The sequence below is a fragment of the Thermobia domestica genome, chromosome 8, assembly GCF_964235325.1.
Source record: "Thermobia domestica chromosome 8, izTheDome1.hap1.1, whole genome shotgun sequence".
Lineage (NCBI taxonomy): Eukaryota > Metazoa > Arthropoda > Insecta > Zygentoma > Lepismatidae > Thermobia > Thermobia domestica.
The window spans coordinates 22758153-22772797 of NC_137461.1; the positions used below are offsets into that span (position 1 = coordinate 22758153).

At 35.1% G+C, this 14645-nt stretch overlaps 1 protein-coding gene across 2 annotated transcripts in view; it reads right to left on the reverse strand.

Annotated features, from left to right (window-relative positions):
- Positions 1–14645, reverse strand: part of LOC145692781 (uncharacterized) — a 72039-nt gene that overhangs the window by 4786 nt on the left and 52608 nt on the right. For both annotated transcript variants that reach the window (XM_081768245.1, XM_081768247.1), the window contains exon 3: positions 3279–3422. In XM_081768245.1, coding sequence (XP_081624371.1) covers positions 3279–3422 — 144 coding nt within the window. The remainder of the gene's footprint in view (positions 1–3278; positions 3423–14645) is intronic.

Sequence of the window (14645 nt, forward strand, 5' to 3'; positions counted from 1 at the left end):
CGTATTTCAATAAAAGAAAAAGTACTTTTGGCATTGGGTCAGATTTCTCTGGCATGTATTTGTGGGTTATTGCTATAATTTGTTCTCATCACACGCTCAATCTGAAACTTTTTGTCAAAAGAAGGGCGCCGATCGCCCAATTTTTTGTCAGAAACAAATTTACAGAGAAATCGGCGCCCTTGGTCAGAAATAAAACAATTGCAACTATAAGTTCAGAGAATAGTTGTAAAAACAGGAATTATACAATCTGCAATCTGGTAATGGTGCATTTGGAGTGATCTTACTATTATGAAAGTATAACCGTTCTATTTGGATGATTCCTTTGCAGGACATTCACATTCAGCAATCTCCATATTGAGGGATGGCTGGCACCAATATGAGCGTCGAAACCCTGATGCCAAACCTCAACAGCATTGTTTATTTTTGGAAAACCTCCGATCGCAGAATCATACTATTGGGTCCTTATTGACGTTTCCTCCAATCAGATGTAGTCATTTTAATTGAGACATTTATTTTTACACCTTTGAGTAACACATGATAAATAAAAGAAAATTATGTCGTTTTAGAAGAATTTAGTTTTAAATATTTATTTATAAAATGGAAATAAAATCGTTTGAACTGATTTCGAAATAACTGCAATTTTCAACTTTACTCCTCCAGTAACCTACATTTATTTTTCGAAATAGAAAATTCTAGAAGACACGCTCAAAAACACCATAATCACACGGACGGATATCGAGAAACTAATTTCACGTCCTGTAAGGGCCATGAAATGTTAAAAAAAAAAAAAGTCGAAATCTCGAATTCAAATTATTTCACGATCACATTTTTTAAAAATTCCTTATAGTACAGAGTAAAAGTATGTTCCACACAAAGTTTGAACTTAAAACTAATACGCTCCTTTATCCTCAAAGTTAATTTTCTAATGGAATCTACGGTTTACTACAACGAATTTTTTTTATACGTAGCATTTTCCACACCGAGTTTTCCGTACACTAAATTTTCCGTGCACCAAATTGTCTTACACCAAGTTTTCCTACACCGAATTTTCCTGCTCCCCACAATAGCACGGTTCGAAAACTAAAATAATTTTAAGTGGAAGACCATGTAATTGACAAACCTGTCAATTGAATCGTGTATTTGCAATACTTGTGGATGGAGAATTTAACGATAATATATCTTCTAAAGTTTTAGTCACTTCATAAAAGTAAAATAGATTTTTCTCTATAAATTTTCAGAAAAGATATCTTGCTTTTTGTTTTGTAAACTGATTAAAGATTTTTTCCCTGACTATTAGAGTTCCCGTTTAGATGCGGTTAACAGGTTTTGTAAGTGGACTATTCATGTATAAAATTAAGAGCTATACAACGCAAGCACTTTTAAAGCTGTTCACGATCGACTGAAAACTATTTAACGTGAAAGTTAAACGCGTAAATTTGTGTTCGTTTTATTGACACAGAAATGTTGATAACATTCAAATGGAGTATGTTAATTATAACTTACATTTATTCTATGTATATGCCTAGACTCTACTGGCAATTTTTTTTTTAATTTTCTTACATTTGAGGTAATTAAAATAGCTAATGAAAACGCAATAAAATGAAGTTTTAGATTGTACTGGCTATTTTATTACAGAGAAAATGATAAAAGGAAAATTGGCAGTGCACTTTCTCTTAATTTCGATGCATCTTTTTCTTTCTTCAAACGAAAATGTCACTTTATTGACTCAATTTGATTTGATTTGAGTTGATTTTCAGCAGACCCGTAGCCAAAAATATTGGGGGGTGGGGCGGTAGAAGTTAGTGGAGCCTGGTCCAACCATATCATAGTTCATCACCATATTATAGTTCATTTGCAAGCCTATCGTGAACATTTTAAGTGGGCCAGTAAAACTTTAGAGGTGGCCTGGCCTCCCAGCCCCGCCGTGGATACGGAACTGATTTTCAGTTTAGCGATCCTTTCAGCAGCGAGGCTATATGAGATGTAGACCTACAGATTAACGTAGGGTCCAAACCACATTAGCTCCCGCCGGGAATCAAAGCCGATCTCCCACACCAAAATGCGATTTTTAACCGTTTAGCTATGAAGGAGCTCCATTGATTGACTCAAATTTGTTTTCTCTTGGTGCGAGACTACAGAGTCAGAACATAAAATAAAATTCTCTAATATTTGAATAACGTTCTTGGGGAATCCAAATAATTGCAACAATAATTTGTTCTAACGTAGTACCTTAATCGAAAACACGGCATCATTTTCATTCAATTCCATTTTATTGACAGTTTTATAATAATATTGATATAAAAGGAGATATTGGTAAATCTGTGAACATAGTAAGCCAAATGTATACATATTTTAAAAACCAACGAAGGTACATTTTGCTTTTTTTTTTTTTAATCAAACTGTCGCAGACAATGACTTTAAGTCCCACTTCGAAGAAATAGTATTTTCTCGAACATTCAATAATTAAAAATACAATACATAATGGCGGACTAAGGAAGAAGTTACTCAGGTGCTATATATGGAGTATTGGACTATTTTTCAGAGACTTGACATCAGTCGTTCTTTCAGAAAAAATATTCCAGGGGGGGGGGGGCAACGTAGTATTCCGGGGGCATTTCTGCTACTATTTTATTTATTAAAATATTATGGACGTATTATTTTGGTCTCGTCCGGGAGGGTACTCTCAGAGCTCCGGGGGGACAGTGGCCCCCGAAAAACATGTCTGGAAGAAACACTGCTTCATATTACGGAACTTAGAGAAAAAAAAATATTTAGAGAGCTTCGAAATGTAGTGTTGGAGGAAAATGGAGAAAATAAAATGAACAGAGAGCGTAACAAACGAAGATGTTTTAGCGAAATGGTTTAAAGATATTTTAACGATCAACGAAAATATTCTTTGCACGTTGCCGTTATGATGGAAGTATGACAAACAAGCACTTATATAATTCGAGAAGCATGAAAAATAAAAAGTGAGTAAAATAAATCAGTGCCTGCCAACACTGTTTCGTGAAAAATGTGTTAAGATATCTTAAATCATGAGACAGTCTTCCAAAAAGAGTATCAAGTGGGCTCAAAATACTTCACAGAAAAGTATCCCGAAAATTTTCCCCGAGACTCTTGAACATAAGGGTAAAAAACCGGAATAATTTCAGATCTCCGGGATATTTCGTCGTCCTAGTTTTTAATTCGTAAGAATTTTTAACTGTCTTAATGTCGAAAGTTTAGATTGCCTCGAATCTTGGGACAAATTGACTAAAACACAATAATTCATGTCTTACCATGGCAAATCCAGAAAGCAGTTCAGAGGTAGTAGCTGTGGCTTTTAACTTTGCCCTACTCATGTGCAGACGTCGCCATGAGAGACCTGTTGGCGTTAGAGATCCATCTGGGTTCTCCTCTTCCACGCTAGATGATGCGCAACTCTGAAATAGAAATTTATTACTATTATTCTGCCCGAAGGAGGTTCTATTTACTTAAATGTACTCAAGTGAGACTATTATATAATGGCTGTTGAAAACAGGTATTAGTTCTTTTCCATCTTCTTAAAAAGAATATTATTACACTTGGACATTAGGAACAAAAAGTGAGAATAAGAGCAGAATGAAAAATTAGTTTTAAGACTAATGAACCATTTATACAAGAACTGACTAATAATGGATCAACACCCAGAAATTCACTCGCACATGTCAATTCTTCGTTTATAAGTCTTGCTGACTACTTACAGTGTAAAGATAAAAAATCCTTAAGAGGCCTCATTCCTGCGAAATTAAAATACCGCTAATTTTACAGTAATTATATGATATCTTCAAATAGATAAAAGATAATCGAAATGTGAAACAAGAGAGCCCTAGACAATATCATTTTACATGAGAAACCGTTATCACGACTCACTTATCTGCTTTCGATGTCGAGCCATTTTGAAAATCAGCATTTATTTTCGCGTTTCTAAACGACTGAAAACGGAAAGCCACTAGGTGACTTGTGATAACGGTACCTCACTAAAATAATATTGTCTAGGGCGCTCTTGTTCCACATTTCAATTATCTTTTATCTATTTGAAAATATAATTACTGTAAAATTAGCGGTATTTTAATTTCGCAGCGATGAGGCCTCTTAAGAGAAGTAAATGTACTAACAATTAGGATTGCCTACAAGACAAGAATTAAGACTGGTCTCGTCTCAAAAACGTGAGACTGGTCTCGTCTCGAAAACAATGAAAACTTGACCCACGACCCTCTTGTCCCACTCGTGAGATACTCAATTTTTCGTAAAACTTCGAACCCTCCTTAGGATATGTATTATAATGAAAGCGATATGATAACACCCCAGTTAGGATTGGGGCCTAACTATATACCAAAAGTCATTTAATTTGACTTTACATTTAGCCGTGATGATAACCCACACATAGTTACATTCAAGTTTTTATATAATAATTCATATATTAGAGATGATTCAACAAATATTATTTCCAGTATGAACTCCTCTGAAAACTCAGAGGCTGTGTCTTGAAAGTCAACTAGTAAGTCCTGTTGCTATTATTACAATACAAATTATCCAAAAGTGCCTGCAGTTCATTCTCACATAAATATTTCAAGTAAGTAAATTGAAAGCAATGAAAAAGGACGGAAAATGGAGACCTTGTAAGTAAAACGTAGAGAAATTCACCAGTGTTCAGATGCTGTTTACAATGCGCTGAGCAGAGTGAGTCAGTGGGTTGTAGTGCGGGTAGGTGAATCAGAGTGGGTCATGGTGGGTCACGTCATGTTGACCCACGACCCATTGACCCACTCACATTTCTTGACCCACGTCCCACTAACCCAGGGGTGCCCACAGAGGGGGCTATGACGCAAACTGCGTCATTGAAATATTTGGGGGGTTAAAAATCTATATAAATATGTTTGAGGGTGTGTGAAAATTAATCGAAAAGAAGATTTTTTCATGGAAGAACACCTACGGATAGACAATTGGGGGGTGCGTCATGGATATAAGGGGGGGGGGCACCACTGCACTAACCCACTCCATTTCTTATCGGAGAGTGCATCTCTATATACTTCTTTTAAAAGCGTCTATTTTCTTGTGAGCACCCAACCAATAGTTCATCAATATTTTAGATATCTTCCTATTTAGCCTATTCCTCTTTCGCCTACAGCCTACTGGCAATTTTCATCATTATCTCTATCTCATCTTAGATGTAGGCAAAATGGACATTCTTATTTGGCCTATTTCTGTTTCGCCTATAGCCTGCTGGCAATTTACACCATTATTTCATCTTAGAGGTAGATAAAATAAAATTTCTTATTTGGCCTATTCCTGTTTCGCCTACAACATTGCTGGCAATTTACATCATTATTTCATCTTAGAGGTAGATAAAATAAAATTTCTTATTTGGCCTATTCCTGTTTCGCCTACAACATTGCTGGCAATTTACATCATTATTTCATCTTAGAGGTAGATAAAATAAAATTTCTTATTTAGCCTATTCCTGTTTCGCCTACAGCATTGCTCGCAATTTACATCATTATTTCATCTTAGAGGTAGATAAAATAAAATTTCTTATTTGGCCTATTCCTGTTTCGCCTACAACATTGCTGGCAATTTACATCTTTATTTCATCTTAGAGGTAGATAAAATAAAATTTCTTATTTGGCCTATTCCTGTTTCGCCTACAACATTGCTGGCAATTTACATCATTATTTCATCTTAGAGGTAGATAAAATAAAATTTCTTATTTGACCTATTCCAGTTTCGCCTACAACATTGCTGGCAATTTACATCATTATTTCATCTTAGCTGTGGGCAAAATAGGAATTCTTATTTCTCCTATTCCAGTTTTGCCTATGTCCCAACCAATTTAATTTTCTTTTCCTTAATTACAACTAATATTATTCCTTTCTCCTCTAGTATTCCTAATACTTAATTGCTTACCGGTTTTCTCCATTCTTCTTTACATTCACATTTCAAAATTATCCTCTACTTTATCGCCGATTTTTCGGAATGTTCATGTCTGTAACCCATAGGGAACAATACTCCACATGAAACATTTGATAAGTATTTTCCTTAACTCTTATTGAGAAACCTACAAAACGTTGTTTCCCTTGTTCCTAAACACATAATTTCCATTCCTATCATTGCTTTTACTTCATATTAATACAAAAATCATGCTGGAATGCAAACAACCTCGTAGAACTAGCAAAATATTTCGGATGTGTCTTCCGATATTTTTGAAAGGTTAATATACGAACTGTTAAAATAAATGTTGATTTTACTTTAAGTAATGACCTTGGTAGTTGATAACTTGCGTATGTTCCCAAGCGAAGCAAAAATCTATCATTAAACTGTGTTCACACATGAAAGATCTTCCTTCCTTCAAAATTGATTAATCTGGCTCACGAATTGTTTGGTTTGACGTCATCATACGTTTCTTCTCTGTCCGTTCGTTCCCATAAGTAAACTTCTAAAAAGATCACACGAAAGCAACAAGATGAAACATCTGTTCAAGTGTATCCGTAAAAAAAAAAAAAAAAAAAAAAAAAAAAAAAAAAAAAAAAATTAAAAGAAAAATATAAATTCTTGTAATAATCATCTGTATCATCTAAATGATAGTGCCAAAACATTGTTTACCATTAGGTTTATGCTCTGTCCCACACATTTTTCCAAGCTAGATACTGCTTTCAGTTTCTTTTTTCTTCTACTTTTTTGAAAGCCATTGTTCGTCATTGAGTTTCAGAGCTACGAAGGTCAAACATTGAAATTCTAATGACAATATTGAAAAAAATGAAATGAAATCTTTGAGTTTTACGTCCCACGATTATGCCGGTTAGGCTAAAGGAGACGGTGATGATGAGTGATGAATGAAATGAAGAAAGTGGGAGGAAACGGGAGAACCCCGAGAAAACCCACGCACACGGTGTTTGTCCACCACAAAGTTCACTTGGCAGGGGCTGGGATCAAACCCAGGACCCCAAGCACCAGAGGTGAACGCTCTACTACTGTGCCACCTCGGCCCCATGACAATATTAAATACAGAAGTCGACGAAAAGAGGCTATTTTTTTTCACTTTCTTCATATAAAATGCTAAATGAAAAATTTAATTGTAACACTTTACTTCCTACACGTGTTTTACGAGTACACATTCACTACATATAGTATAGGTAAGTCTATGGTATGTTTCTAAATCAACACTTCCAAAAAAAACCCAAACATTATTATCCATGTACAACCTTCCTACTGAATTTAACTTAAGACATAAAATGCTTCATGCTGAGTATTGTATGTATGGGGCAGAAACATGAACATTACGCAAGCATGGTGGAAAACGACTGGAAGCATTCGAAATGTGTGTGTGGAGAAGAATGGAGAGAATTAGCTGTGTCGAGCGGAAAACGAAAGAGAGAGTGTTAGAAATGACAGGGGGAGAAAAGAACAATTTTAGAAGTTATTATTAAAAAAGGGAAGAGAAACTGGTTGAGGCATTAGCTAAGAAGGAACTGTACCATGAGGGAGGATTCAGAGGGTATGGTGACAGGAAAAAGAGGGAAGGGGCGAAGGGGATTACAATTAATGGATATCAAAACTGGAAAATCGTACATGAAGACGAAGATGTTAGTGAAAGACCGTGGAGCATGGAGTCTTTTCAGTGTCAGTAAGTGACCTGCCAATAATGGCAGAATAGTTATGATAATGGTGATGATGATAAATTTAGAGAGAGAGAGAGAGAGATTTATATCCACTCAAGATACATTTGTACACTTTCACAATAAGATTATACTTCTTTAACGGGGAAATGATGGATGTAGCATGAAAATTTGAGCTTATATTTCATCTGTACTCTTTCTCTTATAAAAGCAATCTAGTTCAATCATTCTTTTCTGAAAATATAGGTGGAAATATTTGACAATTACTTATCATCTTTTTCTGTTCAGAATAATGTCCGTTCAATACTACATAGACATACTACATAGACATACTCCAAGCAATTTTTCCTATCTTTTTCCTTTTTCTCCCGATTTTTTCGCCCCCTTACTTCGCCTCCCCGCTCCCCCCCCCCCCATGGCACGGCCCTGCATAGTAGCTTGTAGTATTGGACCCTCTTCCCCTCAAAGCTTGGACCACTCTCAACAAAAATTTTTAGATGCGCGCCTGCTGGGTCTCTAAATACATAAATTGCGGCCTATTCGGTATCCCACTTTAAGATGTAGACCCATGTCTTATATAGCGTAGGTACTAAGAGCGACAAGTTACCAAATTGTATTTTCTTACCATGGCACAGGCACGTAGCCAGGATTTCGTGCCGTGAAGAGGGGGGGGGGGATCCGAGTCATGAAATACTGTGGTCGTCACACCAGGGACTCGACCATTGAAATCTATTTTACTGAAACATATATTGGTTCGTTTAGCCAGGATTTCGTGCCGGGGGCGGGGGGAGGAAGTGACAAAAAATTCTGAAGGCCCAGGAGCTCGATCAGTCTAAACTACTTTACTATCAACATATATTGGTTTGTTAGGACAATAAAATAAGGATATGTTGGCAAATATTTTAATAAACTATGAAGAAATCACGAGTAAAATCATAATAAAAAAAACATTGAAAAAGATTTTATAATGTATTTACGTTCTTCCTGTGTTTATTCAAATATAACAATTTTCCTTTCATTATGACCTCAACTATCATTAAAAAAGTACATTTTCACTATTATAAAAAATACATTCTTAATAATGTCTTGTAAAATATTTTACAATATCTGCGTTCCTTTCTGTGTTGAATCAAATGTTAACAAAACTTTCTTTCCACATATTTTTTTTGTTTTTATTATTCCGTCAACTACTGTCTGTTTCAAATGACAGGTTAAAGGAACAGTAGAAAATTGTTTTGGAAATATCATGTTTGATACTGCAAGGATGCGATGACAAAAAATTATGATAAAAAAAATGTCCACACTGTTACAGAACGGCACTATGCTTTCGGAAGTTTGAAATCTCCTTGACTAGTAGCAGAAATTCTGAGAATTTCGTAACTTTTCTAGAAATTTCAAATTCCCTGGCTCTTCCACAATATTATGCTCACCTAGCCACCACATATTGCAAGTAATACAAATTTCCTTATAAGAAAGAGTAACCAAAAGCTTCCTATAGTTTTTTTTTTTTTTAAACGCTGATCCTCCTTTTTCTCATTTCATTTTGTTTCGTCCTTCCTTATTTTTTTTCATTTGTGGTCTCGAAAGGGGGGTCCCTCCTTCCCTTGGCTACGTGCCTGCATGGCATTATGAGGTTTGTCGAATAATACTATGTGTGTGTGTGTGTGAAATCTAAAGATGTCCTCATTTTTAAAGTCTGTGATGTGGTAACCCTAGAAATGGCTGACTTCTACCACTTACCAATGAATTTGATTCGTAACTTCGAACTACACCCTGACCAAAATTGATGGCGGTCCATTAAAGTAGTAGGCCTACTTGAGATTATTTTGTCTCCCGGACAGAAAAAATGAACATATGGATAGTATAAATATATAAAGAAGTTTTGGTAAACCAATCCTCTTAAAAATGACTACAAGAATATATTCTAAATTATTTACTAATGTTCAATAACAGTATTGAATTTCCAGTAGTTCAAGGTTTCAGTTAATTCGTAAGAAGTCGACTTTTGTGAGTGAATACTACTGCCATCTATACGCGAATAATGGAACTACTTCATCAAATTGCTCGAAGCCACGTTAGATAAAAGAAGTAAGAGTGTACGAAGAAGAAAACAAGTGAATATCGTTTCACGGTTTGAAACTAAAGCTTACAAACGACGCGAATTCAGTATTTAAAAATGAAGTAGTGCATCTACAACCAAGTGCGGGTTGCAATCAAGTAATAAGATCAAAAATAAAAACTTGCTCCTCGGACGCTGAATTTATATCAACAAGTCATTACTTACTCTCTCTCTCTCTCTCTCTAACTGTTTTTGTTCTATGGCGATAAAAGTTGAAACAAAAATAGTTTATTTCAATCACTTCTGATTGGAATAGGGGATTATAGGAAGGAGATGGAATGTATTCTTAGGCTCTGAATCCATTGCCAAACAACGCATCTTGATAGCATTTAACGTACCGTAAATACGCGCGTAATTTTCGCATCCCAATTTTGAAGGGCATTTTCTGTATATTTTATTTTGCTCGCGTAATTTGCGCACGCGAGGATTTGAGTGATTTCTGAGATGAGAAACCACACGACTTCTTAATCAGTTTTTTAATGTTATTTTTCTACAAATTTAGAATTAGTTGTTTGTTGTCAATTCTTGCTACAAAGAAAATGTGTACCGGTATTTTCGTGTTATTTTGACTGGGGAAAAAAATTAGATGATGTTCACTGATGTGGCTATTTTTTTTTCCGCATAATTTACGCACCCTTGTTTCAAAACAACTTTTTTCGTCTAAAAAAGTGAGATAATTACGCGAGTAAATACGGTATTTGTTCTACGGAAATCATTATTGAAACTTGAAGTAATACAGTGAAACCTCTCTAAAGCGGACAGGCGTGGGGAATCAAAAATTGTCCGCTATAGAGAGATGTCCGCCTTAAAGAGGTTTCCATATTTTCTTACGTAAATTAGTAAACATTGTAATATGCAATTAGAAAAACAAAATATTTTTGCATGAATCATGTATTCACGATTATTACCAAAATGTTACTGTACCTGCATTATCATCCGCCATCAAATACTCTATGATCGAGGCACAACATGAAGATAAGATGTTATAGTTATCTGCACTTTACATTTATCATTACTGACTACGTTTTCAGTATGTTCTTTAATTTGTGGAATAATTGCTGTCCAGTAGTGTTTTTTTTTTTTTTTTTTTTTTAATATGCGTAACCGCGGGCAAAAACTACCGAACTTGTCTTCTGCTTGATTAGAGATTCCAGCGGGACATCAGAATAATGTGCCATCCCAAATAGGGGGCAACTGTTAATCAATTTTGTGTCTAAAACAAGTTGGGGGTGGTAGTGCAATGCAGGCAAAGGACATGAGAGTGTTGTTCAACAAAGACGCTTCGTCTGGGTTGCTGAGCAGACAGTTGAGGAAGCAAAATGTTGTCAAAATGCTTCCTTGGTGACACATGTATGAAATACTAAAAATGTATTTTTACAGTACTTTTAAACTTGTTTCTAGAGAAAGTGTCCGTAATATGGAGGTAAATAGTAGCTATTAAAGACAGAAAAGACTGTCCGTGTCCGTACTAGAGGGTGTCCGCTTTAGAGAGGCATGCCAATATGTTTTTTCCTATTATAATGTTTGGGGATTACAAAATATGTCCGTTACAGGAGATGTCCGCTTTATAGAGGAGTCCGTTAGTAGAGGTTTCACTGCAGTAAATTTGAATCTCCTTCGACTACGGTATATTAGAATGTTGTGGATAATCATAATGTGTTGTCTTTAGTCGCTGAATCGTTTACAAGAAACAGCTTGTCCCCATCGGTTACCACTTCCGTTATATGGCGATAAACATTGAAACCGGTACTGAAACCGTAAGTAATAGAAATTTGAACCATTTCCGGTTTTATTAGAGCGTTGTGGATAGTCATGATGTATTGCCTTGAGACGCTGAATCGTTTACAAGAAACAGCTTCTCGCTATCGGTTACCGTTTTCGTTCTATTGTGATAAACGTCGAAACTGGAAATGGCTAATTTTAACTACTTCCGGTTTGAAAAGAGGATTAACGGAGCAGACGGAACCGATTCTTGGAACGCTGAATCGATTGCAAAAGATCGCATCTTGGTAACATTTACTGTTTTTGCTCCACAAAAATCAGTATTGAAACCGGAAGTAATAGTAAATTTGTACCACTTCCAGTTTTGGTAGAATGTTGTGGATAGTCTGATATGTTGTGTTGAAACGCTGAATCGTTTGCAATATATATATATATATATATATATATATATATATATATATATATATATATATATATATATATATATATATATATATACTTCTCGCTATCTATTACCGTTTTCGTTCTACGGTGATAAGTGTTGAAACCGGAAATGGCTAATTTGAACCACTTCCGGTTTGAATAAAGAGTAACTGGAGAGGATGGGACCTATCCTTGGGACACTGATTCGGTTGCAAGAAACCGCATCTCGATATCTCTTAAACCGTTTCTGCTCTGGTACGTGTCGACAGACGGGCGGACGGACAAAACCGTTCTGCAACACTTCCAACACTTACGCAAAGCTTAGTTTGGAAGTCTAAAACATGATATTTGGAATTTCTTTGCCATTCAATAGTTATGTAGTGATTTTCATATTATTGTAGTTTATTAAGTGGTAATTAAATCCGAGTATTTCATTATGTAATAGATTCATAGATAAGACGATATGCATAAAAATGAAACTGTATGCATTTATAAGCGTCATTTGATACGGTTTTGTTGTTTATTCTTTGCGCTGCGCTAGCTATTATGCCTGGTTAACATGGCCGTTTTATTCGGTGATGAGCATTGGGAATTTACTATCAATTGAAAATGTGGTATGGATAGGGTTACAGCCTTTACAAAGCAAAAAGTAGACAATTAATTATGCAGCTAATGGGGAAGAAACGTACAACGGTCCTTTCTCCCTAGTATAGTAATAAAAGTTTTTTCTAGTAAATAGCGAATCATATTTACCTAATAGATAAAAGAAAAGTGAAACAATTTAAATCATATAGAATCTATATTATATATAGCAGACTCTCATTAATTCGAACTTCGATAGTTCGAAATATTGGATAATTCGAGCAAAACTTTATTCCTCTTGAAAGCTGAATTGAAAAATAATGATAAAAAACGTGAATAAACGAAACTTTTTAACTTCCTGTCTGGATAATTCGAAACAATTCTGTACTATCTTACATATGGTCTATATTTGTAAACACCAATACACGTTTCTTATTTATAAACAAAACCACGTTGTTGTTTTTTTTTTACTACAACAACTACAAGAAACAAATACGTTTTTTTATGTCTTCAGATTATATAACAAAAAAGAAATACAAGTGCCATCTCTATCCAGAACAGGGTATAAAACACCATGTAAAGTTTTTACCGACATCAATTTTGGCTGGTAAAATCTTCTCTTTAACTTGCTTGAAGCTTTAAAAGATCTAATCTAACTCAAGCCTCTTAGTTTGCCTAAAGCTTTGAAGTCGCTTACCTACCCAACTTGCCTGCAGCTTTGTGAAAACTCAAGAATTTTCTTAGCTTGCTTAGAGCTTCCAAAGATTTTTATCTCAACCACCTAGCTTGCCTGGAGCTCTGTAATTTTCCTACCCTTAGATTGAATAGAGCTCTGCGAGACACGAATTTCTCTTTGCTTGCACTAAACATTTCTAAACCACTTCCATTAGCGCGTCTACAGCTTTGAGGAAATCTTTTTATTTAGGGAAGGGGGGGGGGCTTATGAATTCCTATTTACCCAAACTACATAGAAAACTTTGTATTCATCTTAAAATCACTGTTATACTAACTTTGTGTTATATTGTGTACGACAAAATTTTTTACAATAAAAGAAGTAGTAGTAAAAACAAATTCCGTGTACTAAATTGCTCTACCTACTACTACCTTATTTACATAATTCTTAATATCGGACAGATTGCAGACAGAAGAATGCACTTTTAATTTGTTTTCAGTTATCCAGAGGCAACCGTACCAAAGAGTGACACAAAAACACAATCCATGTTATGATGATGAAGGTGAAGACGAGACAACCTTGTGATGAAGTAAAAGAAACAGCGTGTACCAACCTCATCTGAAGCTTCCGAAATGGTTTGAAAATTTAAGGTTGTTATTGAAATTACGACGAAGTGTTACTGACAATATACTCCACTTAAACAAATGAATTTGACCGTATAAAAGCAATCAAATCAAACCAAAAGAACAAATCACGGAGTTCTTTAAGTGAGAGCAGATAATCAAGGTTGTTTACTCGTGTGTGTGTGTGTGTGTGTAGTTCTCAGTGTCCATTCAGTGCAGTAGCGTAGGCAGGAATTTATTTCGGGAAGGGTCCAAACTCAATATGAGGGTATTTTATATTAAAATTCCTAAAATTGTCCCTAAAATTAGGCTAAATTTACACAAAAGTCGAAATTTCGGGGGGGTCCGGACCCCCAGGACCCACCCCCTGCGTACGTCCCTGATTCAGTGTATGAGGTAACTGTACTTTAATGTGCTTTCCGCGTTACGTATGGTTTAATTTATATGTGAATAAATGTCATTTCTTTCTTTGTGGCGTTGTTTCACGCAAAATAATATGCTCCCTTGAATAGTGATGCGCACGTGACGACGACGAGTCAAGACAGGACTTTACTGACAAAATTCGAGTCGAGACACGGCTCTTCCAATAGTAAAATATACATTTTTCGAGTCGAGACATCACTTTTACAGCACATTTTCGAGACGAGACAGCCACAAATCTTGTCTTGTTCGCATTCCTACCCTTGAAGATTAAGTATACTGCGTATCATCATCATAATAATAATAATAATAATAATAATAATAATAATAATAATAATAATAATAATAATAATAATAATAATAATAATAATAATAATAATAATAATAATAATTATTATTATTATTATTATTATTATTATTATTATTATTATTATAATAATAATAATAAT